The following is a 26,103-nucleotide window of genomic DNA, read 5'->3' on the forward strand; positions in this document are numbered from 1 at the left end:
TGTTCACAAATAAATATGATGAATATCTATCGATGATTAATGAATAAATTAATTTTCTCTAATGTTTAAAAAAAAAAAACACCTACACATTTAGTTAGAATTAGATGACAACTCAAAAAAAAAAAAAAAAAGAAAAATCGATGTAACTTTAAACAACAACATTTATCTTACGAGTGTATTTTACGATGAATCAAATTCGAAATTTAGAAAATCGATCATCATCTAATTATTTCTAATTCCATCTAATTATTTAATAAAATACAAAAATGTGAATAACAATTACATATCAACGAAATAATTTTCCTATACGTCTAACACATTTAAACTTCAATCAATTTTCGATAATACGATGAATCAAATTAAAATGATTGGCGTGGGAAGGATAGTGAATAAAAACAAAAATACAAAAATAAAAAAGAAACACATAAATAATTATTTCTAATAATAAATATTTGATATCAAAATTTACCTTAATGTGTAAAAATTCCCGGACCTCGAAACTAACGGCAGAACCATGAACAGGTGAATCATCGTCAGCGGAACCGTCATAGCTGACGTTTGTCCGACTGCGAATGCTACCGGTTTCGTCTGCAAAAAAAAAAATCAAATCAATTCATGCACACACACAAACATACACATATGTAATAAGAAGTTTTATCTAACAGAAATGCAAAGAAAAAAAAACTAATCCATAAACTAAAAAAAAAGAGGTTAGAATTGTAGTAGTGGTGGTGTTGGTTTGTATTAAAAATCGCATGACTTTCGTACATTAAATCTACATCCATCAGCATGACATAGTATCCATTAGATCTAATTGTAAATTAGACGATTACCATGCTACCACGATTTTCTATGCATAATCTATATACATATATCATAATAAATCGTGATAACAATTTATCAAAATGACAAAACGTTTAGTTGTTTTACTTGCTTTATTGTTTGATAATGAAAAAATTTGAATGAAAAAATTGAATGAAAAATTTGTCCTCGTTTGTTTTTTTATCTCTTTTTATTTATATTCAGTTAATTTTCGTATAATGTGTTCAAAAGTGTTTACCTACTGTTGGTAATTTATGTTTTTTATTTTCATTTAATTAAAAGTTTTCGTAATGGACGGTAACGAGTAGGAGCTTTCGTGGTCTTTCATTCAATAATGTTGAAATTTTAATAGAATTATTGTCTAATAATTTTTGTTATAAGTTAATTTTAATTAATATTGATAAAAGAATATTTTCATAAAAAAGAAGAAAAGGAATTTTATATATTTATAATTGAATTTATATTATTATTTATAATTCTTTTAATTATTTAAATTATTTTCTTCTGATTTATGCATTTAGAATAGTTAGTAAAATCACGAGACACGTTTTTTAAACAAACGAATAAAATTGACAGAAAAAATAAGAAAAATAAAACAACTAACATTAAATATTATTAAAATATAAATTATTTTTGTTATTATCACATTTTCTTTTTGTTATAAAATAAATATCTGAAACATTTTATAATTAAAAAAAGAAAAAAAGCTTTTAGATGAATTAATATAACATTTATATTTTAAATAGAGGTTATTTTCTATTACTTTTTATCAAAGATGGCAGCCACCCATTAATATCATCGTATGTTTAAACAAGCAAAAATAATGAAAAAAAAACATCATAAAACTAATAATAAAAATAGCAGATAATATCCAAGATTAATTAATTAATTGAACATTGCTAAATTTGTACGCTGATCGATGCGTCAATGTAACGTAGGTGGCGTGTTTTATCTAGGGATATTTAGTGATTAATAAGCGTGTATACAGGGATTTACCAATACTACATGTAAAGAGTAATTCACCTTTTGAGGTTAACAACAAAGTAAAATCCATGAGAGAATCTTTTGTAAAAAGATTCCTAAATTTCAATGTACGATTCACACACATAGACAGTAAATTATTACAACATTTAAATAAATAATAATTATTATCAATTATATTCGGAAAGTTTCATATTAATTTTTATCAAAGATGGCTACCATCATCCATTAATATAAAAAAACCAATCAAAAACAAATAAAAAACATCCAACAAAAATATATTAAAATACAATGTAACAAATATCAAATATTAATTAATTAAACACTTATGAATAATAATAATAATTATAATAATTATTATTATTATTAATTGTGTCAGTTATTTTCGTATGTTATTTTATATTTTATGGGGTATTAAAAAAAAGGTATAGAGCCAGTACTGTCATAGAATGTTTGAACAAAAACGATCGATAGTGTTTCTCACTTGTCTTTTATATTTTCACGATAGGAAAAGAAAGATGGATAGATAGATAGATAGATAGAAAGAGAGAGAGAGAGAGAAAGAGAGAGAAAGGGATAGAGAAGGAAAAAAATGGTGGAACTTGAGATAGAAGGAGAGAAAGGTAAAGAGCAGGAAGCTAACTAGAACATAGTAGTGTGTAAAGGACAAATGTGACTCACCCTAGCTTTTTCAAGTTGATTAAGGGCCTGCCTCTCTTTTTCACGTCTTATGTTTTCTTTCTCCTCGTCCAGCGAGAGATCCGAGCTCGGCTGTGAGTAGTTTGAATCTGCCGAGCCCTAGAAAAATAACAAAAAAAAAAAAAAAACCAAAAATTATCACCATTCTCAACAACAAGCCATCAACATTTAATTCTAATTAATTAGTTATCTAATATTATATATAATATTATTAGTAGTATATAATATAATCATTAATTAATTAAATATTCAATAATATTGATTGTTAGAAAAATTATTATTGTTGTAAAATAAGATATTATATTTATTTAAAAAATATTTCAATAAAAAAAAGTGATTTTTTTTAGTTTGTTTTAACCCTAATATTGAAATATGGTTTTTATGGTAAAAAGATCAAGTTATTTTTTAAAAAAAACTAAATTTGAAATAATTGAATATAAAAATAATTTATCAAATTTGTTTTTCCTTACCATTTGAACTAATAAATAATTAAATTTTGAATGCGTGTGAGTGATTAATAATAATAATATTTATTTATGAAAATATATATTTGGAATTTTTTGAAGTTACGAAGTAACAAATCCAATAAGAATATTTTGATTTATTTTCCTATAGAAAAAAGACAAAAAAGAAAATACACATAGGAGATACGAACTAGTAGAAACTATAGGACAAAAAAAAGTAGTGATAGTAGTAGTAATAGTAGTAGTATAGAAATATTATAGTCAGATAAAAGAAAATACACTTTTCAACAAGAATATACGATATCTCATAGTATACTGAATTACAATCAAACATAAATCTCATCTGTCAACGTTTATATTTTTTTCCCCAAACTTAACTTACATTATATATATCAATATATTATTTTTATTAAATATTCATCCTCATAAAACCTAAAAATGCCATAAAATATTTTTTTTCTTAATTAAATTCCATCCCCATCCCTTCTTACAATGACATTACAGATTGATCAAATAAAAAACGTGATCAATAATAATATTCCCATACCATATGATAAAAAAATCTCATCCAAGTGATAAAAAAAAAAATGAAGTAAGAACTTCTGAAGGTCATTGTATATATTAAAAATAATTCAGAAAAATGTGACAATAAAAATGCTGATAAGATTCTTAACTTAAGATGAATTACATGAAAAGTATTAAACAAACAAATAAATAAAAAGAAAAGATTGTAAAAGAAATCGTAATCGTCTTGGTTACCATGAGACGTAGGAGCTTTTCCATAGAACGAATTCACTCGGTCGGGGGGTCGTAGTCATGCCAACGGCCTTTGCTTACCCTCGCATACCCACCCCTATAACTAGTTCCTCTGTATTTCACGTGTACATGTGTCTCCTTTATGGTTTCGACAGACCACCACATCACACCACACCATAGAAGAGACCCATATACTACTACTACATATTAGATAGAAACCAAGCAACCCTTCTCTTCCCTTCCACAGTTAACTTCTCTCCTATTCACCCCCCCCATCCTCACCTTATAGAATGGAACGTAAGCAATTTCTGCATTCGTATGCGTTGAAATATTCGATGGAGATACTTGAATGAAAATAACTGTGCTATTTATGTATTTGTTTATATTTTTTATGTATCTGTGTGTGTGTGTGTGTGTGTATGTGTGTGATTTTTGTTTATGTATTTAAAAAATAAGAGGTAGAATTTTGATGTATAGAAAAATTTGAACGATCTTCGAATGTTGTGTTGAATGTTTGTGTTTGATTAAATATACTTCATATTGATAAACATACTTCAAATAAGTTTCTAATAAAGGTTTAAATATTTTGGCATTTATTTATTGATAGTGTAAATTATTTATTTAAAAATAATTGTGTTAAATTGGTCAATGAGTTGCATTAAAATCATTCGAAATTTCTTATAATTTTAATTTGAAGATTATATATTTTTATATTATAATAAATAAAATTAAAAAAAAAGGGAGAAAAAAAGATTGTTTTTAGACGTCAAAAGGGTTATCTCAAGGGCAAGTAAAAAAAAAAAAAATATATGAAGAAAATGGATAGAAATATATTTTACAATGTATTGGCAAAGTGCATAATAAAACTTGTCGCACAATTTAAACGCGCTTGATAAAGCAAACACCAATAGAGCTGTTATACACCGTATGATAAAGGAGAGAAAAAAAAACGTTAAGGATATAAAGGATTTCAAGTTTGTTATGCATTTTAATCATGCTTCGTAGGTTTTAATTTTACGCAAGGAAGACTTGATCAACGTGTGTCTAATTTTATATTATAATAATTATCGATCGAAATTGTATGCGTTCTATTAAAATAGACAAAATATACAATTGTTTATATGTCGTATTATTTTTTTCACGTTTAACAATATCATATTAAATATATAACAAATATTTTTAACAAACGAAATCCATTTTTTTATCAAATCATTCAAATCAATAGAATAATTTAACAATTACGATTATTTAATTAAAAAATAACTACGAAACAAAACAATGCAATTGGTGCAATTGATTCGTATGTTCAATAATTTGTTTATTTATTTTTGAGGGTTATCCTACTTGTTTTTATATATTACAAATCCTAGTAATTCATTAATTAATTAATTAATTAACAAATTGTAAAATTATTATATCGTTGTAAATATAATTTCCATATGTTTGGTATATCTGAACGAGTTTCATTGAAATGTGATTTCAATGTACTTCAATATAATTTCAATTAATTTCAATATATTTCAATTAATATTGCAATAAAATATAATACCTGAGTGAACAGCTTGTTGTAGCCCGAATTGTGCTGATTGTATCCGATCATCGCCAACGTAATCGACGAGGCTTCGATCTTTTCCACTCGTCGTAGCACAATTGAAGAGAAACAAAATAAAAAAAAGCCACACAAAAAAAATCCCCGTTTCCCCCCACCTCCTCCGCCCCCTCCACGACACAACCCCCCACCCTTTTTGATGCGCCTACGTTGAAACGACAAAAGATAACGCAAAAGATAATGCGACAAGATGAATTAAATTAAAATTCACGCATTCTTCTAATGCTACCGCATTGCGTTTTGCTTTTGTGTTTGTTTGGTTGTAGTGTTTTTTATTGTTTTCGTTTTAGAGAGGGGTAGACGGCGATGTCAGCGGTAGCAGCGGCAAAATAAAATTGTTCAACTCGATGAAGAAGGAGGGGGAAGGTAGAATTTGATTGGTGAGCAAATTACGCGCACAATTTTGTATGTCTTCCCCCTCTACTCCGATGTTGCTACGTCATTTTGATGAGATTTGATGAGATTTGTCTCGTTCCTTTTTGTTTCCTTTTCTTGTCTTCTTTTTTTTGATGATTATTGAATAATTGATACGTTAATTAATTAATTAATTCGTTGGTTTATGTATTTTTAACACTTTGCTGGATGATGCTTTAACTTTTTACGCTTCCTTTTGCAAGCCATTCAAAATTGATGTCACTCGTAATGATATTTCATTTCCTTTTTTAAGTTTTATCTTATTAACATTGTCCACTTGTTATTCGTTGATGACATTGCTTTTTTTTTCGTTTACCCTGTTTCGATAAGTACACGCATGGTTAATTAAATAATTAATTAAAAAAAACAAAATGAGTTACTTAAAAAACAAATCGCGCGTTGACATTTATTTGTTTGTTTGTTTGTTGTTTCTTTCTGTTTTTTTTTTTTTTTTTTTTTTTTTTATGAGAACACCAGTGAATCGTTATTTCTTTTTTTTAGTCTAAAAATTATTTTATTGGAGAGAAGGAATGGGGGAAATCAAACTGTGCTTTGCGTAGTCAATCGTAAACGTCTCTAACGCTCATTTCTTTTTCTTTCACTTTATTTTTTTCCTTTAACCTGTCACCACGTTTACCCTCGAAAGAAACTCACACAACAGAGGACAAACACCAATTTAGATTTATGTCGGGTTAGAAGGGTGCCACGGTGACGCCTGTTTATCTGTAAACCCTTCCCATTCTTCTCAACCATAAATTCCTACGATGTATATAAAAAAAAAAAAATGAGTTACAATAAATTAGGAATCATTAAAATATTTTAGAAAATCATCACAACGAAAGATTTACAATTTTAAATTCGAATTTGTGCTGACATTTTAACGAAACTGTTCATTTCCCCTACTACCACTACCAGTACCTAACCTCAAACTTAAACACCATGCGTGAAACAAGAAAAACAAAAACCGATATCGAAAGATTTGTTTAAAATATAATATTTTGATTTAAAAATGAACAAAAAAAATGATCTTCGATCTATCTTAGTAGTAGTAGTAGTAGTATTAGATCATTACATCAACGTTATCTTGGAAATCAAGATAGAGTTGGCGTGTGTTAAACGAAGGACGAAAGAAAAATGAAATTAAAGTAGCAGTGAGGAGAATAGAGGAGAGTAGAGGAGAGGTAAGGTAATAATATCATCGTCACGCGAATCCCTGATCGCTTGGCCTGGATAATTAATTAATTCTATGGGAAAACAACAGACTTACTCACTCATGCACGCACACAAACAAACACACAAGTATCTTTATTCTTCTAAGCTCACAAATATACACATTTAATTATTCCACTTGATCGATAACAATTAAATTAACCCTAATCCAAAGAAAAAAGAAAACAATTTAATTAACTCTTGAACAATAGTAAAAACAAACAAACAAAAACAAGCAACCCCCTAAAGATTCATGGTAATATCATGGTAATTGGATTGTTTCAAAGAAGACAAATCGATTAATAAAGAAACCAATTGTAAAATAAAGTCAGACACACAAAAGAGACAACATTGCACTTGGACTGACTGACTGATTGACTGACTGAGTGACTGAGTGATCTGATCAGAGAATCGCAGCAGACGTCGAAAGAGCTAAAAGGGCGCCTCGAATAAGAGAGGTGCATAGACATCCGGAAAGGGGTCAACGACACAGTGCCATCGTACTACTCCTACCCTCCCTCTCTCTCTCTCTCTCTCTCTCTCTTTCTATGAACTTTAGTTAGCACGTTGCCCTTACAACAGTAGTAGTAGTAGTAGTAGTAGTAATAGTAGTAGTAGTAGTAGTAGTAGTATTAGTCAATGATTCACCAGCGTTCTCAACAAAAGATCTTTACAAACCCCGTCATTTATCAACAACACTCTGATTAAAAATCATTTTGATAAATACAAATGATTAGAAACAACAACAATAACAATAACAATAACAGTTGACAAAAATATCACGGCTAATTAATTAATGAGATTACCCAATTGATTAATGAAATGTTAGGTGATAGATGATGTATGTATGTGTATATGTAATTGAAATAATATTTTAAACAAGACAGGAGACACAATGATTACAGTGGAACCGAACAGACGACTGTTTCTTCGCGTACTGAGTGAGTTACTCTGAAAGACGAGAGACACACGAGCTCTGTTAGATCAGTGCCACCACCGCCGTCACCTCTGCCGCCGCCGCCGTCGCCGGCTCGTTATTTTACCACCACCAACAATTCACCATGTATAAATAATAATAGTGATACCAACACACTAAAGCATTGAACCTACCACTAGCCAACATCAACACCAACACCAACAATTATCATGTTAAAGTAATAATAATGATACCAACACTAGAAAACTGAACTACCAATACCAACAATCACCTAATAAAAGTAGTAATAGTGATACCAACACCAAAAACTAAACTAACACTAGCCAACACCAACACCAACATCAGACAACGTGGATTTCGTTCTTCCTGACAAGGGTCGGTGGCGCTTTGATACATCTTTTTCATATATATGTTTATATATATATATGTACATTGACTGGTGGTGGGTTCACGATTCCACCACTGTGCGGCGTTACTTACTGACGAAGCCGGACGACACCCCCGTAACTATATCGATCCACAACCCCTTCCTTCTTACCCCTCTTAAAATCCAACCACCCTTCTTCTTCTTCTTCTTCGTCGTCTTCTTCTTCTACTTCCCCCCTTCCTTCAGAAGACTCTCCAGGCCACTGCACTCAACGACTTGTCTTCTTTCTTTACACTTTCTATATTCTTCGTAATCTTAACTGAAGGTTTTTCTTTCTTTTTTTTTATATAAACGATCTATAGATCATATAGATCTTCAGGGGGTGAGGGGTATTATTGTCCATTATTATTATTTTAAGATTTGTGAATGTTGATCAAAAGTTTGATCAAATTTCTATAGATCATATTTTTTATATACAGTATAATAAGTATAATAGTTTAGTTGTAAAAGACTATGATGATAAAATAATGTATTTAATTAAACATTTTTATATAGTTAATAAGTATCAAAAATCTCAACGAACGTAAATCCTTAATTGAAGTTTTCAAAATGGATTGAACATGTGAAAGAAACTGTAAATAACAAAAAAACAGTAAAGTTGTTAAACGAATACAGGTATAAGAGAAGAGTTGGAACAAGAGAGAGTCGAACGGTTAACATCAATTATGAATAAGGAAAAATCGATATAACGTAAATAATAAAAAATGACGTGAAAGACAAGGATGAAAGAAGTGTAGAAACCCAACAAACGAGAAAGAAAGAAAGAGGTTTTACTTGTTAGAAAAAATTATTTTATCTCAAAAATGCTTTTATTTATTTTTTTTTTACCCCTTCCCTTCCCCACGTTATCATTGAACATTCTTTAAATAAAATCAATTAAATAATACTTAATTAACTAACAGTTAACATGCGAAAGAAGAATAACGTGAAAGAATTGTAGCAACCCTACAAATGAAAGAGAGGTTAGGTTTAATGTTTAGAAAAAATTATTCTGTCTCAATATTGTTTTTATTTCTTTTATCCCCTGCCTCCCCTTTCCCCTCCATTTTATTATTACACTTTCATTGGGTTAAAATCGTTGAAATAATTTTTGAAATGAACTTAAGCATGCAAAGGGATAAAAACGTTCGTCAACAAAGGGTGCAGTAGTCTTCCTCGTGGGCCGATGTAGGGCCACGTTGTATAAGTTTCCTTGAAATATAGGTCGAGTTATGTAGGTCGAACTAGGGTGCGTACGCGTCTACGATTCCTCCCTACTACCCTTTACCCTCATCATCCCCCTTTCTCCCACCTACAAAACCCATTCTCTCTTTCTCACATTTACACACACTCACACACATACACACAAACAAACACACACACACAGTTGTATAGTGTAGTAGACTTTGTATAACCTTCGACAAAGTGTTCAAAGTAAATCAACCAGGGTACAAGTTATATACAACTTAATTGGATTTAATTCTTTCTAAGACTTCTAGAATTCTAAAGAAATTATTCGTTTGATTTGTTGTTCATTAATTATTAAATAAATCTGTTGAAAAGTAAAATGATGGAAAATTTGTAAGATATAATTTCAAAATTGTTTTATATCAAAATATTTCCGCATCGTTGATTTTATTATCTTAGATACTTGAAACAATTTAGAAAGAAAACTTGGCTACAACCATGATTTCACGAAGGACATTAAATAGGTTATTTTTGGACTCATTTAATAGATATTAATGAATTTCAAAATGGTATTCGCGTATGAGTCACAATGTAATAATAATTAGATTTTATTTTTAGAAGAAAAAGATGAGAATGTGTCTAAATTTTGATTTATGATTAGTTAATTTAAATTTATGCGTTTAAATTTCATTTTGTAAGAAAATCTTTGGGAAAAATTTCACGTGAAATATCATTTCGAATAAATTTCAGGTGACTGTTAAGGTTATGTTAAAATTCTTCGCATAGTTTTGAAATGTTTTTTCATTGTTTTCTACGTAAGATTTTTGAAAATAATTTTTATTAATAATAACAGTCTAAATTATTATGCACAAATTTCGTATTATACAAACAAATATTTTAGAATATAATTTAAATAATTATGCGAATAATTTCAATGTTAAAATATTGAGAAAGATTTTTGATTTACTATTCTGAAAAAAAAAATACATTTGCAATTGAAATAAACTTTTGTTATAAGAAAAAAAAACATAACCTTTAAATAGAAAGAAAGTAGTAAAAAGTAAAACAGAAGCAAAAATTGATTGAAAATTATTGGATGAATGATAAAAAGTATGGTTTAAAAAATTGATAAATAATATTATGACAAAAAAATTAATTATTTAATATAAATAATAATTTCGTTTACCTTTCTTCTCCCAAAAGCTTTGTAATGTTCACGTCTCATTGGTTTTCTTAGATGCGCCATTTCCCAAGTAGAATTTTTGTCGACGAAAAAAAAAACAACAAAACTCTCTTGCTCTTGTTATTATAATAATAATGAAATAAATAAACAAAATTTGAAGACAAAAAGAAAAATAATATAAATCAAATAATTGATAAATAAAATGAAATGACAGAAGAGTAGGAAAATTGAATGATTTGTTGTTTGAAATAAATTTGTCATATATGTTTGAAAACAATTAGTATGTTGAACTTGTGAATTGGTGCACACCTAAACAAATGAGAGTTTTCGTCAGCTTCGCGAGTCCAATGACTTCCGGCACGAGCTTCTTTCACCGCGAATTCTAATTCTCGGCGGCATTTAGCGTCTCTTTTTTTTTTGTTGTTTTTTGTTTTTTATTTTGTATTTTCACTTTTTATATTCACACATTTCACATTTGTTTCCTTCTTCTTTCTTTTTTTTTTTTAAAAAGAAAACACTCACAAGAATTGTTTCGTTTATATTCGTTCGTTTATTGATTGATTTTTATTTTTGTTTATTTTTTTATTTTATTTTTTTTTTAATATATTTTTCAACAATATTTTGCACCAGATTAGGTAGGTGGATGGGTGGGTTTTCTTTTATATTAACATAAAAAATATTATTGTAGTTTTTTTGGTATTTAAATGTATGTATTGGAGTATTATTTGAGGTTAGTTTTATGCTTTGAAGTGAATTATTTGTTTAGTAATCAAAAATAGTAAAAATATTGGAATATGATTTTTATATTCCTATTGGTTTTTTTTTTGTTTATGTTAAAATAAATTTCCTTTGCCAATATAAAAATATTGCAATATTTTAATATCATATTTTGCATTGAAATTAATTTCATTTTTAATATAAAAAAAAAACATATTGAAATTACTTTCAGAAAACTATCTTATTTATAATTAAAAAAAAATAAGAAGAAATAAAATTCCAATATTGTTAAGATTAATTTTTTTGTTTTTTTTTATTTATATCAGAAAATGTTTAATTAGAAATCAAATCAAATCGAAACGTCAAACGTTGACAGTGGTGATTCTAATCACTGCAAATGATTACCCCTAATGAAATATAGAAATTATAAGAAGAAATAATTAAAAAAAAAATAAAGAAAAAAATAAATAAATTAATTAATGAGTTGTTTAGTTTAATCGACCGATCTTTGGATCGATGCCTGAAAACCGAGTGTAACAATTCTCGTGACGTCTTTACGAGAGAATATATCCGCCGACTTGTTAAATCTTTAGCCCTGGCCTTGGCTGACGAATACCACAAGTCTTTTTCTTTTTCTTTTCTTTTTTTTCTCTCTCTCTCCTAGATACTCCTCATATTCCAGACAAAATTTTGCTAACGTAAACACACGAGATATAGTTTTCAAACGAATACAAAAATCGTTCGATCAAAACCACGATACATTTTTTAAGATGAAAATTTCAAATTGTTCGATATAATCATCAATGAAATTAAAAACGAAATTAAATATTCAATTGAATAATCTATAGATCTGTGATAATTATAATCAAATTTGTTCAAATTATTATTTAATAAATTAATGATATTTAATGATAATTATTCGTTATAAATATTATATTTCGAGTTATATAATCGAGTAATATGAACATGATCTTGAGTAATAAAATATTTGTTATAAATTTAAGTAAGAATAAAATTGTTTAATAGTTCTGTTAAAAAAAAAAATATAAAAAATAAAATTAAAAAAAGGTAGTAAACAAAACGACACGTTATCGATTTTAAATGTATAGGACAAAATAAATAAAAAGAAGTGAAGATGATGATAATCGTGTCGTTTAGTTTTGTTAGAAAAGTTTAGTGTTTCTTTTTTTTTTCATTTACGTAAAAAAAAAAAAAAATAAAAAATCAGCTTCAATTTTTCACGAATTTTTTTTTTTTTTTTTTAAATCTATCTCACGTTTTCACTACTCACATAACACTAATTCACTAATATAACAACAGGTATTTAAATACAATGATGTATATATGTTTGTTTGTTTGTTTTTTTTTTTAAATATTTCAATTAATAACACGTTGGATGATTAGGAAAAGTGTGATTTAAAAAAAAAAAAAAAACAATATTGATGTTTCATAAAGAATAAGACGATTAATAAGCGCGTTTTCTCTCGCGAGATACTGTCGAAAGAAAGAAAGAAGCTTTTGGAACGCACCACGACCTCCTCCGCTATAAATAAAACGTCGGCGGCCACATCGAGAATTTTGCTAGCCAGCCAGCCAGCTAGCCAGCCAGCAAGCAAGCAAGCAACAACAGTAGCAGAAACAACAGTTTCAATTCGTTTGATTTGTAAGTCTTCCCTTTTTTAATGATCCTTGTCGTGATTCATAAATAATCTCAATTATTTTAACATCTTATAATTAAAAGACTAAATTAAATAGACCAAAAACTTCCTGTAACTTTGATCATTTGTTTATTAATCAAATTAAATTTGATCATTCCATCATCCTTTGTTTTTTTGTTGTTGTAATTTTCTTGATGATTTATAAAATTGTTTTCATTTAGTTGTAATTTTAAAATGAACAAACACAAGATTTATATCAATATGTGTCATTTTTATTTAATAATTTAATTATTTTCTTTTTATGTATGTATTTTTTAAGAAAAATATAATTGTTTAATTTGTATAATAATTTGTTGTACATCTATGCAAAAAGAAAATAAATAGTTTGAAATATGAGATTTAAATATATCGACTGTCAGTAAGAGTTTATCTATCTATGATAAGATGTTCTCTGTTTTATCGATCGACGATAAGTTTCTTTATTACCAACGTTCGATAATATCGTTTATCCAGTCGATAAAATAGAATTGTGTATGGTTATCACAATGAGCTTGCAATGAGCTTGCAATGATCACCTCCAATAACAAATTACATGTAAAATTGATCAAATTTGTAGCAAATTAATAATATTATAATAATTAATTGTCCTAAACCCCAAATAAAAGCTGTGGAGGGTTCGAGGGTGAGGCTAGCAACCTATCCTTAATAAAAAAAATACAATCGCTACCAAAATAACCCTCACAGCCTCTTTAAGCTGTTTAGTTTATGGATAACAAGAAGACATCATAAAAAGGAGATAATAATTATTAAAAATATTTTCAAATGATTAACAAATAATATCGATAGCTAATTGAATTAAGAATATTCCAAGTTATTGTTATAACAATTATTATTCATATAAGAATAAATTTAAATAGTTTATACAAATGTGCTTATATATTTCATTGCAACACACAGTTTCACGATTCGCGAATGTAGGAAACTTTTTTTAACGAGTCCAAGGCAATAATTTAGAATTCTTCTTTATCAAAAAAAAAAAAAAAAAAACAAACAAATAAATTTAAATATAAAATATATACGTGTATCGAACCATCATCAATTAAATTTGTTTCTTTTTTCTCTTTCAAATCTTGCAATAAATTTCAAAAAAAAAAACATTTAAGATGATTCGTACAAAATAAAAAAAATTCGATTCTTGATCTTACGATTAACTTTTTGATAAATCATTTTAAAAAAATAAAAGAAACGATGTAAACGATGATGAAAGAAAATTATTTTATGAATAATTTGGAAATGGAAAGTAAATGAGTTCATTTTACAGTAAAAGAATGGGAAGAATTATTACGAATAAGAATATGACTAATGTAAAAATGGCCCAAACGAACGACAGATGGCGAACGACATTCCTAAAACTATTAACTTGAAACTGAACTCTTACATACACATATCCACGTATATTCAAAGAAAGAAAGAAAGAAAGAAAGAAGAAAAGTAAAATTAAAATATCGAAATCCATCCAAATAAATTATTTTCATCGAAAGAAGAATTATTATAAAAAAAAAAAAATAAATAAAAAAAAATTAAACTCTTTCTTAAAACACGTACGTAAATGCATACTAAAATTCGGGTTTTGTTTTTTTTTTTTTTTTATATATATATAAATGATATAAAATTCATGCAAATAAATTTAATCTCTTCATGGGTGAACGTAAATGCAAATGAAAAAGAGAGAGAGAAAAAGAAACGGATAAATAATTTGAATATTATATTTATTTAAATAAATTATGTTGTAGAAAGAGAGAGAGAGAGAGAGAGAGAGAGAGAGAGAGAGATAAACCAGACATGTAATAAACACGTTAAATGATTTTTTAGTTATGCGTGTAAGTTATATTATAAAGACGTTGATATTCAATTACAAACGAATCAAAGAGCCGGTTTAAACTTACGATCTTGTTTACGATATATTATTAATATGTAGGATCGAATGGTATGTATTATAATGTCGACAGGAGATGACCTTGAACTAACATCGACGACGTTAGCGATATAGCAAATCATGAAGGCGAATTAGATTCAATCGAACGATTAACAACAACCACAGACAGCTTCCTTCGTGCTCACGAGGTAGACTCGATTACCTCGAGAAAACACCAACTATAAATTAATATATATATATTACAATTTACATATATGTGTATTTAAATATTTAACTATTGTTTGTAAATTATTTTTTTTTTTTTTTCATTTGTAATATGACTAATATAAATGAAATATTAATTTATTGTTAGATATAGTATTGGATTGTCAACTGTTAATAATATTGTGTACTATATATATATTACAATTAACATATAGGTGTATTTAAATATTTAACTATTGTTTGTAAATTATTTTTTTTTCATTTGTAATATGACTAATATAAATAAAATATTAATTTATTGTTAGATATATTATTGGATTGTCAACTGTTAATAATGTTTTATTATAAATTTGTCAAATTAATGGCAATTTACAATTTAGATAAATTGATGGATAGAGACTACATATGTGAATAACAATTTATTGAAAATTATATAAATAATTTTTATATTTGTATAATAAGAAATTAATATACCGTTTGACATAATCTATACGTAAAAATAAAAAGAAAATTCTAATGAATATAATACTATTAATAATTGAAAATTGATAATTAGTATAAATATATAATTAATTATGGAATATTAAAGTAAAGTTATTATATTTAGCATAAATAATAACGAATAATGCAAATGAATATTTAATATTATAATTTAATTTAAATTTCATTTCGCGTTTGAATCGATGAACGCCATGATTTCCAAAAAAAAAAAAAAAATGAAAAATATAATAAAACTGGAAACAAAATTATATTATCTTTCAATGATTTATTATTCATTTAACAAATTTATTAAATTGTTAAATTATTATTTAAAATAATGATTCCCTTTCGGGATACATGGACACTTTATTAAATTGTTAAATAATATAAATTTACGATAAAATAATATTTTGTATTAATAATTCGTTAAAATTCTCGTGAATTGAAGCAGAAATGAAGAAAAATGTTGTGAAAAAACATTTGTGTTTGAAATCCTATATCTTCTCTTTTCCATATTTTATTTTTTTTTTGTAAATTTATTTATTCCATGTCATAACGAGAGTGTCTGGTACTGGCATGTAGAAGATTATTACGAACAAGACAACGAGACACACGTGCATTCCGTTTATACTCGGAGTTTAGCCAATAATTACGATCAGTAGAGGCCATTGCACTAACATAAATAACTAGACGTACTATTAACTAACACAAATTATATTCGTATATTATTATTATTATTATTAACTAATATATTGGAATATTTCTAATTCCTTGAAACCATTTAAAAACAATAATGATTACAAAAATTTTAATTAAGTACGATTTAATTGTGATCTTTTTAAATTAAATCAATAATTGCATTTTTTAACATATTATTTAAAATATTTAATAAAATTAATTAATTAGGAACTTTTAAGTTGTTTTTTTTTTTTAAGTATTAGATAAAGTATATATATTTTTATTATATTTATATTACTTTAATTAGTTTTGTTTAAATATGAATAAATCTTGACTTAACCTTAACAAAAACTATGATCTAATCTTTAAAAAATTATAACCAAATTTTGCACCCTTTCTACATTTTATTCTATTTTATTTTTATTTTAATATATATATTCCACGAGGGTGTAAATAATTATTATATTATTACATTAGGTATTTTATTTTATTTTATTTTATTTTATTTTCTATTTTATTTTATTTTATTTTCTATTTTTTTTTAATTTAATTTAATTTTATTCAATTTTGTATTTTTTTTTTTTAATTAATTTTATTTGATTTGATTTAATTTTGTATTTTTTTTTTTAATTTAATTTAATTTTATTTTATTCAATTTTGTATTTTTTTTTTTTAAATTAATTTTATTTGATTTGATTTAATTTTGTATTTTTTTTTTTTTAATTTAATTTAATTTTATTTTATTTTAATTTGGTATTTTATTTTATTTTATATTATTTCATTATCTAATATTAAATAATAAAAACATTTAATAAATATTGATATAAATAACAAAAATAAATTAGATTGAAATATATTTAAAAAAAAAAAATTGTATAAAAATGAGTTTTAATTGTAAACAAAACAAAAACAAAACTAATAAGATAATAAAGTATATTTTGAAAGGATAATATTCATAGTTAGAAGAATCATGAAAAAATAAGGGAAACGAAACTATACTGCGATTAGGCACGTCGTTTATCCAACGATATAACCATTCATTTCTATGAGAGGATTATAATCGTGTGGCCTCACGCTTCTGGCCTATGTAAAAGTAAGTACAAGCAACTGCGCATGCTTGAACATCGAATGTACCCACATACTTACACATATACATACATATATGTATATATAAATACATATAAACATGGATACATATATCCAGCTTTCTCTTTTTATAGCCCTCTAAGCATCGACCCCACCTCCCATCACGAGTTTCATATATACAAAAGCATAACCGATATTCTTTATACATAAATGCATACACACATGTATGTATGATGTATTTAAATGTACGTATATGCATCCATACATGTGTAAACTCCCCATCACGTGGTAAATGAGAACTCACGCATTGCGAGTTAAGCAAACGAAATCCAATATTAATTTATAATGAATATTTTATATATATATATATTCAGAGATTTATAATATTTAATACATATTAATAACTTTTATTAATATTTTCATTTATATTGCATTTTATTTTCTTTTGTACTTTTTTTTTTTTAATTATTTATTTATTCATACGTGAATAATCTTTGTAGTAATACTTTTTTTTTTTATATACAAGAATTTTTTTTATTAATAATATAGATAGGTGAATTATTTGTATTGTTTTTTAATTATTTATTATTATTTTTATAATATTTTTATATTATTTTAATTAATATATTTTATAATATTTTATTTTTATAATATTTGTATTATATAATATTTTATATATTTTATTTTTATAATATTTATAATATTTTATAATAATTTAATTAATATATTTTATAATATTTTATAATAATTTAATTAATATATTTTGTAATATTTTATAATAATTTAATTTATATATTTTATAATATTTTATAATAATTTAATTTATATATTTTATAATATTTTATCATAATTTAATTAATATATTTTATAATAATTTATTTTTATAATATTGTAAGAAATTTTGTAAAATAAGAAAAAGTTATGTTAACGTGTTGTATAAAATTTATAGTATTAGATAAAATTGTTAGATAACTAAAGATGCGCAGAAGTGTCTGCGCGTTTACTATTAATGACCATACTTGTCCCAGTTTTTAGCCACCCTATATATATATATATATCTATATCGGGTTAAGGGCGACGATCGATCTGAACAACGAGAAGATGAAAAACCTTCTTACAACACTTATATATATATCACTTTTAATTTTTTATCTCAAAATTATACATCTACCATATTTTATTTCACTCGTTGAATAAAATTAATCATAAATTTTATATAAATAAAAAATCAATTATCGTATTTCTATAATTGAAAAAATTAATTAACAAAAAATTGCTCGAAAGAAAATAATTACAATTTTTAATTTCATTTATTTGTAGAAAATAATGTTGAAAAAAAATCTCATGAAAAATGTAATAATCTTTTTGATCAAAGGTTAATTGATATAAAAAAAAAATAAATAAATAAATAAATCCAACGTAAATTAATGCAAGAATTATAATAATAATAATACTTTTGAAAAGAATATAAATATATATATTTATTAAATTAATTGATATAAAAAAATATGATAATAAAAAAAAAGCATGCAAATCTGTAAAATAAAATAAAAGATAAGAAATATCAGTGTCTCACACATAACATAGTGTTTCATTTTCAAGTATCAATTATCAAGGATTTAGTTCCCTTTAAATAGATTTTTTTGATATACTATTTCTGATTTACTAAATGAAGTAACATCGATGTTATTAACGAGCACGTCTATTGAAGAAATTTCATTCGATTAATAATCCCTTTTCTGTTGTGTGTGCTAAGTAATAAGAATTTTTTCATTTAAAAAAAAAAACAAAAAAAAACAAAAACAAAAAAGAAAATAAACGATACTACTTATCGTATCACATGCACATACATCGATTAATTTCTTCGATAATCGTTAAGGTTCTTAATGGAAAGAATATTTCCCAAATAATTATACTCTTCTTCATCCCCACCACCCCTTTAACCATTACCAAACTTATATAAAAGGAAAAAAAAAAAGATCAATTTAAAATGAGACGAGAATTTCATCCCAAATAAAAAAAAAAAAAAACAAACAAATTAAAACATAACCTCATTTGGGTTTTAATAACTTGTAATTTTTTCAATCATGGTTTTAATAATTTTATTATTGCATTTATTAATTGTTTAGAATATTATTTAGTAGTTTTTTTTGTTTAAAGTTTGATTAAAACTAATGCAACAACAAAAAAACCAAAAAATTTATTTATGATATAAATAATATAATAATATAATATAATATATAAATATAAATAAAGTTTTGTACAAATTTTGATTGAAATTAATGCAAGAGGAAAACAAATAATTTATTTATAAATTTGCACATATATATGTACAAATTTTATATAAATAATTAATATAATATAATTTTATATTTAATAATATAATTAATTTTTAAATATATATTATAATTTTATATAATATAATTTGTATATTATAAAATTTATTATATATTATATATATATATTTTAATTAATTATTTCATACTTAATTAATATAAAAAATAAATATAATAATTGTTAAACTCAATCGCAACTATATAAACAAACTATAATAATATCAGTATACACAATTATACATAAATATTAATTTTTATATATTTTTTTTATTAAATTACTTGAATAATAATTAATATTAAAAATACAAAAATAATATAATAATAATTAGACACTTGATTTTAACTAATATTCAATTATAATGTTATTACTGTGCATAATTAAACACATACATGTAATAATACTTAAAATATTTGTACGTATGTGTGAGATTATATACATACACGGTAAATACAATTAAATGAAATGAATATGTTAGACTGAAACGAACATGTTTGTTCGGTTATCATTATGCGCAACCTAATTACCACTCAATGATTTCATGGAACGCCGTCCTGAAACCCAATTGACAAAGATGTCGTCCCCGCAACTACGATTGCCGATTCACCGACGAATTAAACGTTCACGACGTTGTGTGTCCGTTCGTCGAAACATTTACATACTTAATGCCAAGGACATAAGAAGTGAATTATGTTCAGAAATGTGGGCAACGCCCACCGATACAAACCTACACACCATTAACTCAACATTTCTCATATACACATAATTTTGTTATTTTTATATATATATATATATATATATTTTTTTACACTTTTTATTATTGCAAAAGTATTATTATTTTGTAGGATTGTTTTTCTTTTAAATAATATTATTAAATTTGTTAAATTGTTTTAATCATTTTTTTTGTTCGTAGAAACATTTTCAATTCATTTACTCATTCTATTAATAAATATGATATTTTATTTTTATAAATTATTATTATTATTATTATTAATTAAATTGTTCGTAGATAAATTAATAAGATTCTTATATACATACATACATACACACAAACTGACGTATGTTAAAAATTATTAGGTGTTATTAAGTATTATTTTCATTTCCTACATTTTATTGGTTTAAATACGAACTGAAATATAAAATACGTTTATTTATTTATTTATTTATTTATTATAATTGTAGGTTTACCAAATAATATATATATATAAAATTGAAATATAAAATTTATGACGAAATAAGAATAAGCATAATTAATGTGAAATTAGAATGTAAGAGATAAATCGACACGGCTGAGAAATTAATCAGTCATTGAACGAGAAAGCAACTATTTAAATATATGAGTGAGTAACAATTTTTCTAGTTTTCTATCAACGTTATCGTTTTTTCTGTTTTTTTTTTTTTTTTTTTTTTTTTCTAAGGAAAGTCGTTTTAACAGATAAAAGAAAAAAAAGATAAAATATTTTACCGTGTTTCCTTTTCATTGGCATTGCATTGCATTACATTTTGTCATTCAATTTTTCAGTTTGGCCACGTTCCTGCAATTAACTTTGTATATAAAATATAAAGAAAGCGACCACCAACATGTATCCCCCCTTTAAACCCTCTCTAACCCCCCACCCTTCTACCATCCCTTCACTTATTTTCTATTCATAGTTAAAGTTAAGTTTAAATGATTTTACGTTCGATATGTCAAACGTTCCAAATCAAACGTTTTATAATTATCTTTATCTATTATTATACGCGACACACATTATCTTTTAAGATTCTTTTTTTATTATTATTATTATTATTATTATTATTTATATATTAAAACGTAAGAGTTTAGTGTTTCATTATTATTTTTGTATTAATAGTAAGAATATTTTATTTATAAAAGATCGTAGGATTTGTTAAGTATTTCAATAAGAGATTTATTTTTTTTTTTATAAAATAATATATATATATATATATATATATATATATATATATATATATAAAATTATATGATATTTTTATTGTTATAAATAATATAACAAGATGTGAGATTTTATATTTAAAAAACTATTTTCTTAGAATTTATATAAAGAAAATTATTTGTGGAGAGGAGGGGGGGGGAGACGGAATTATTGAAAAAATTTATTTTCTATTTTTATTTTTATCTTTAGTTAGATTTTCATCAAACGATAGGAAAATTATTATAAATAATAATAAAATGACAAAGAGTGAGATTATTTAAAAATAATATTCTTATTAATAAGAATTCGTAGGATTCCTGATACATTATGAAAATAACTATGTTTTATATATTTATCGATAAACACCCCCATACCAAAGAAGATTTCACTTCTAAAATGTTACCACTTCCGTCAAATAGTTTAATTATAATTAAAAAAATAGAACACACGAAGTAATTTTTAGACAAAACTAAAAGAAAATATATTAAGATACTTATAAAAAATAAAATCATGGGATTTGTGATGAAATTTCGAAACTTTTACCACCAGTAACCTATGTTTTCAAATCTGTTGATAAGAAAGATTCCTACCATCAATCATTCCATTATAATTAAAATGGAAATAGAAAAACAAAGGATTGTTTTAACAGAAAAAAACAAAGAGAAACAGATATTCCTTGGAGAATTATTTATAAGAAATCGTGGGAGTAACTCGAACGAAACGAAACGAAACGAAATGAAACTAAACGAACAAGAACCAGTTATCCTTTCAACACAAAATCACTTAGCCTTTCTCTAAATAATGCAATTAAGTGAATCTACTTAAAAATAAGATAGAAAGAAAGACAAAGAAAAGAAATAAAAAAAATAAAAAATAAAGAAAAAATAATCGAATGAAAAATGTTATCAACGAATAAAAAGAAAAAAAGAAGAATAAAAAAAAGAAATAATCCCTAGGTTTAAAGACTGGTTCCATTTCCGAAAGATTTCTCGTGAATCCTTCTCGCTGATTTACCAAATAGCAGCTTGTTAAATGCGCAAAAAGGGGAATCAAATATGTGGATAAGAAACCTAACCTAAAAAGGTATTCAACCGGTAAGTTAACAACGCCTAATATTGTATTACTAAACTATTTCTCTGATAATTAGTGGTAAACGTTTTTGAGACAACCGTTCGACACCTTGTCATTTGTCTTTTAACTCATTTTACCACAAACGATTACTATATCTATTTGCTATTATTTATTTCAACTGATTACCATTTCATCTTCACTCTTTTTTGTTTGATTTCAATTCGAAAAACCCCTCCACACACTTCCCAAAAATTCGAAATATAAGAAAAGTACGCGCGAATATTAATCGCCATTTTAAATCGAGAATACTTTTAATCTTTTTTTTTTTTCTTTTTATTTCAATTTATATTTGAGTCGTTTTATAACAGCCAAAAATAAACCAATAAAATCTTAACGATTTTAAATAAATGTGCCCACACATACATATACATATACATATGATTTTTATAAAAGATATGACAAACAAAATTTCGATATAAAATTAGGCATGAAATCGTAAGGATCATACATACACACACACACACACACATAGACATATACTTGAATATAAAAACCTATAAACACACAAATTTACCCTATCCTTTTTTTCTGTCTCTCTTTATATTTGATTTTATATTTTATTTTACTTTATTTTATTTTATTTTATTTTATTTTAAAGGTACCGCTCGCCACACCTTGAAAACATTACCGGTTTAGAATATCTTTCACTATAACCAGATTTAAGAAAGATCGAAGAAAAACATTATACTACATTATCAATAGTAGTATTAGTAGTAGTTGTAGTGGTAGGGGTAAGAGTAGGAGTAGGGGCATCAGAAAAAAGAGGGACAAGATCGAATAGAACGCGAAACATTAAAGTAAAAACAAAGGAAGGCCCACCCACGCGATTAACGTTGATATCTAACCTAAACGATCAATTTTATCGAATTATTTCAACGTATTGTTAAATATCAATTATATTTATTAAACTTTCATTTAACTTTTCACCCCGATACATAGAACAAATTATTATTTAATAATTAAAAAACATAATTATTCAAATACATTTAGCAGATTGATATTCTAGTTACTTTCCAGTTACTTTTATTATAACGTTTCACAATTTGATTGTCACATTTTACAAATGATACTTAAATCAGAACAAACATTATGACAAAAACACGACCACTTTTTTCTCCTACGTTATTCAAATTGATATATAAAGACACCGTGTATATAACCCAATAACATATAGAATAATAAATTCGTACACGCGTACTAAGCAGGTTTGAGAAATCGTTGAAGTTTCGATAAAAATACCACGGCCGGTAAGAAATTACCACAGGGATTATCCCGTTACGTTATAGTCATTTTAATGAAACATAAACCGTAGATAGACTTCATGATATCGGGACATTAATTATTATACCAAAAGAAAAAAAAAGAAAAAAATCTAGAAAAAGGAAACAGAATAAATAATGTTACACGTACGAACGAGTGATTTCATCATTTCTTCATCGTCAGAACTAAATTCATATAAACGTTGAGTTTTAAATTTTTTAATCATAATCATAATATTCTAATAAATCAAACGAACGTTTTCGTGTTAGAATTTATTTACTTCTTTCTCATTTTTATTTCCTTTCATCCTGTTTTCCCATTTTTTTTTCTTTTTATTTTTTTTTACAAAACAAACGAAATAATTATCAACGTTGGAATCGGTTTTTAATAAAAAAAAAAAAAAAAAAACAAAGAAAAAAGAAATGTAACATTTAATTTCAATCCTATAACAACACCACCACAATGCGAATTGGACGATGGTATCTCGTATAAAAAGTGAGAGGAGGAAAAGGGGGGGGGGAACAAAGTCAAGGAAGAAGGAAGGAGGGGAGGGGGCCAACGGGGCCAGGAGCTGAAGTGGGGGGAGAGGAGGGATTTGAAAAGGTACGTCGAGTCCAGTCATCTTCACGATGTTGACCTTGATCTTGAGAGCGTGCTAGCGCGAGTTGTAAGGTGCAACACGAAAAGAGTTTCGCACGTTCACCGAAGCATTCTCTTTCTTTATTCTTCCCCCTCCCTGACTCTTCTTCTTCTTTCCCCCTCTCCTATTTCTCTCTTTCTTTCTGTGGGCCCCCTCTCTCTAACCACCCAACTACTAACACTCTTACGATCAAGAGAATCTGATTAAAAATTTGAACAATGAAATGTTTTCTTCAGGAAACACAAGAAGACATACGAATGAGTTATTATACTTTGTTCTAATTACAGAATCAGCATATATCTTAAGAAATTAGGTTTTAACGTATTTAGAAAGATTGATATAAATCAGGAAAGAAAAAAACCATTAATCTCTCGTTCTGGTTCTTCATAATTCCCCTCCCAACCCCTCCCTGTAAGTCAAGTCACCCTAAAATCTTCAACTAACCAAACCCTCCCCACCTCCACCCACACCCGTTACCCTCATCCCTCCCAATGTGTTCTACTCGTCCTGTTTCTAAGATAGCAGCAGCAGCAGCAGCAGCAAGCAGAAGCAACAGCAAGCAGACATTCCAAAGAAGCAAAAATACTTAAAGGCACCGAACAAGTTTGGAGGCCAGGCCTAAGGTTAACTTAGCCCACAGAAAGAGACAGTGAGAGGGTGAGGTGGGGGTGGGGTAGAGGGTTGGGTATGGGGTATGGCCGTGGGGCCTTTTCGGTGATATGTGTGTGTGTGTGTGTATGCAAGGGCCCCTTGGGCGTTGGTAGAGTAACGTGGTTAGTCTGTAGATGATAGGTGGGTTGAGGGGGGGTTGGGGAAGTTTGGGGGTGAAGAAGTAGGATGGGGAAGAAGAGACCGATGGTGATCTTTCGATTTTGATAGTATTGGTGTTGTCTGCTAGCTGCTTGTGTATATATTTGTATGTATATATGTGTAAGAGTACTCAGGGGCCTCGATGTAGCTCAGACATAGCGTTTTCGTTCTGTTCGCGGTGCGGTGCGGTATAATGGCAACGTGTTTTCGTCTAATGTACTTTTTGTGATGTCCTTGATGGAGGAGTCTGCGAATGCAGAACAGGCGGGAAGGAAGGAAGGAAGGCAGGCAGGCAGGCAAGCAAGCGGGCAGGGCTGGCCCGGTGGGGCCCAGACCCAATGTATGCTAGACTGTTAGAGTGAGATGGATGAAAAGATCGAGAAAGAAAGAAAGAATGAATTTGGGTGTACTGTTGTGTTGTATTGGTTTGATTGTGATGGTAGTGGTGGGTAGTAGTGGAAGGGAGCGAAACACGACTTAGTCTCCAGCACCTCAACTCACCTCAACTTGGGCCTAGTCAAGGACAGTGCGGCAGGTCCCACCTTATACTCCCCCTTCTACTTTTTC

The 26,103-nt window shown here is 26.7% G+C and overlaps 1 protein-coding gene across 1 annotated transcript in view; it reads right to left on the reverse strand.

The window, feature by feature from the left end:
- Positions 1–26,103, reverse strand: part of Ca-beta (Calcium channel protein beta subunit) — a 92,333-nt gene that overhangs the window by 20,861 nt on the left and 45,369 nt on the right. Inside the window, 3 exon segments of the mRNA XM_015321576.2 lie at positions 470–567; positions 570–588; positions 2,485–2,601. Coding sequence (XP_015177062.2) covers positions 470–567; positions 570–588; positions 2,485–2,601 — 234 coding nt within the window.

Source organism: Polistes dominula, unplaced genomic scaffold, assembly GCF_049000335.1.
Source record: "Polistes dominula isolate Pdom_NZ unplaced genomic scaffold, Pdom_raw_medaka contig_32, whole genome shotgun sequence".
In the NCBI taxonomy this organism is placed as follows: domain Eukaryota; kingdom Metazoa; phylum Arthropoda; class Insecta; order Hymenoptera; family Vespidae; genus Polistes; species Polistes dominula.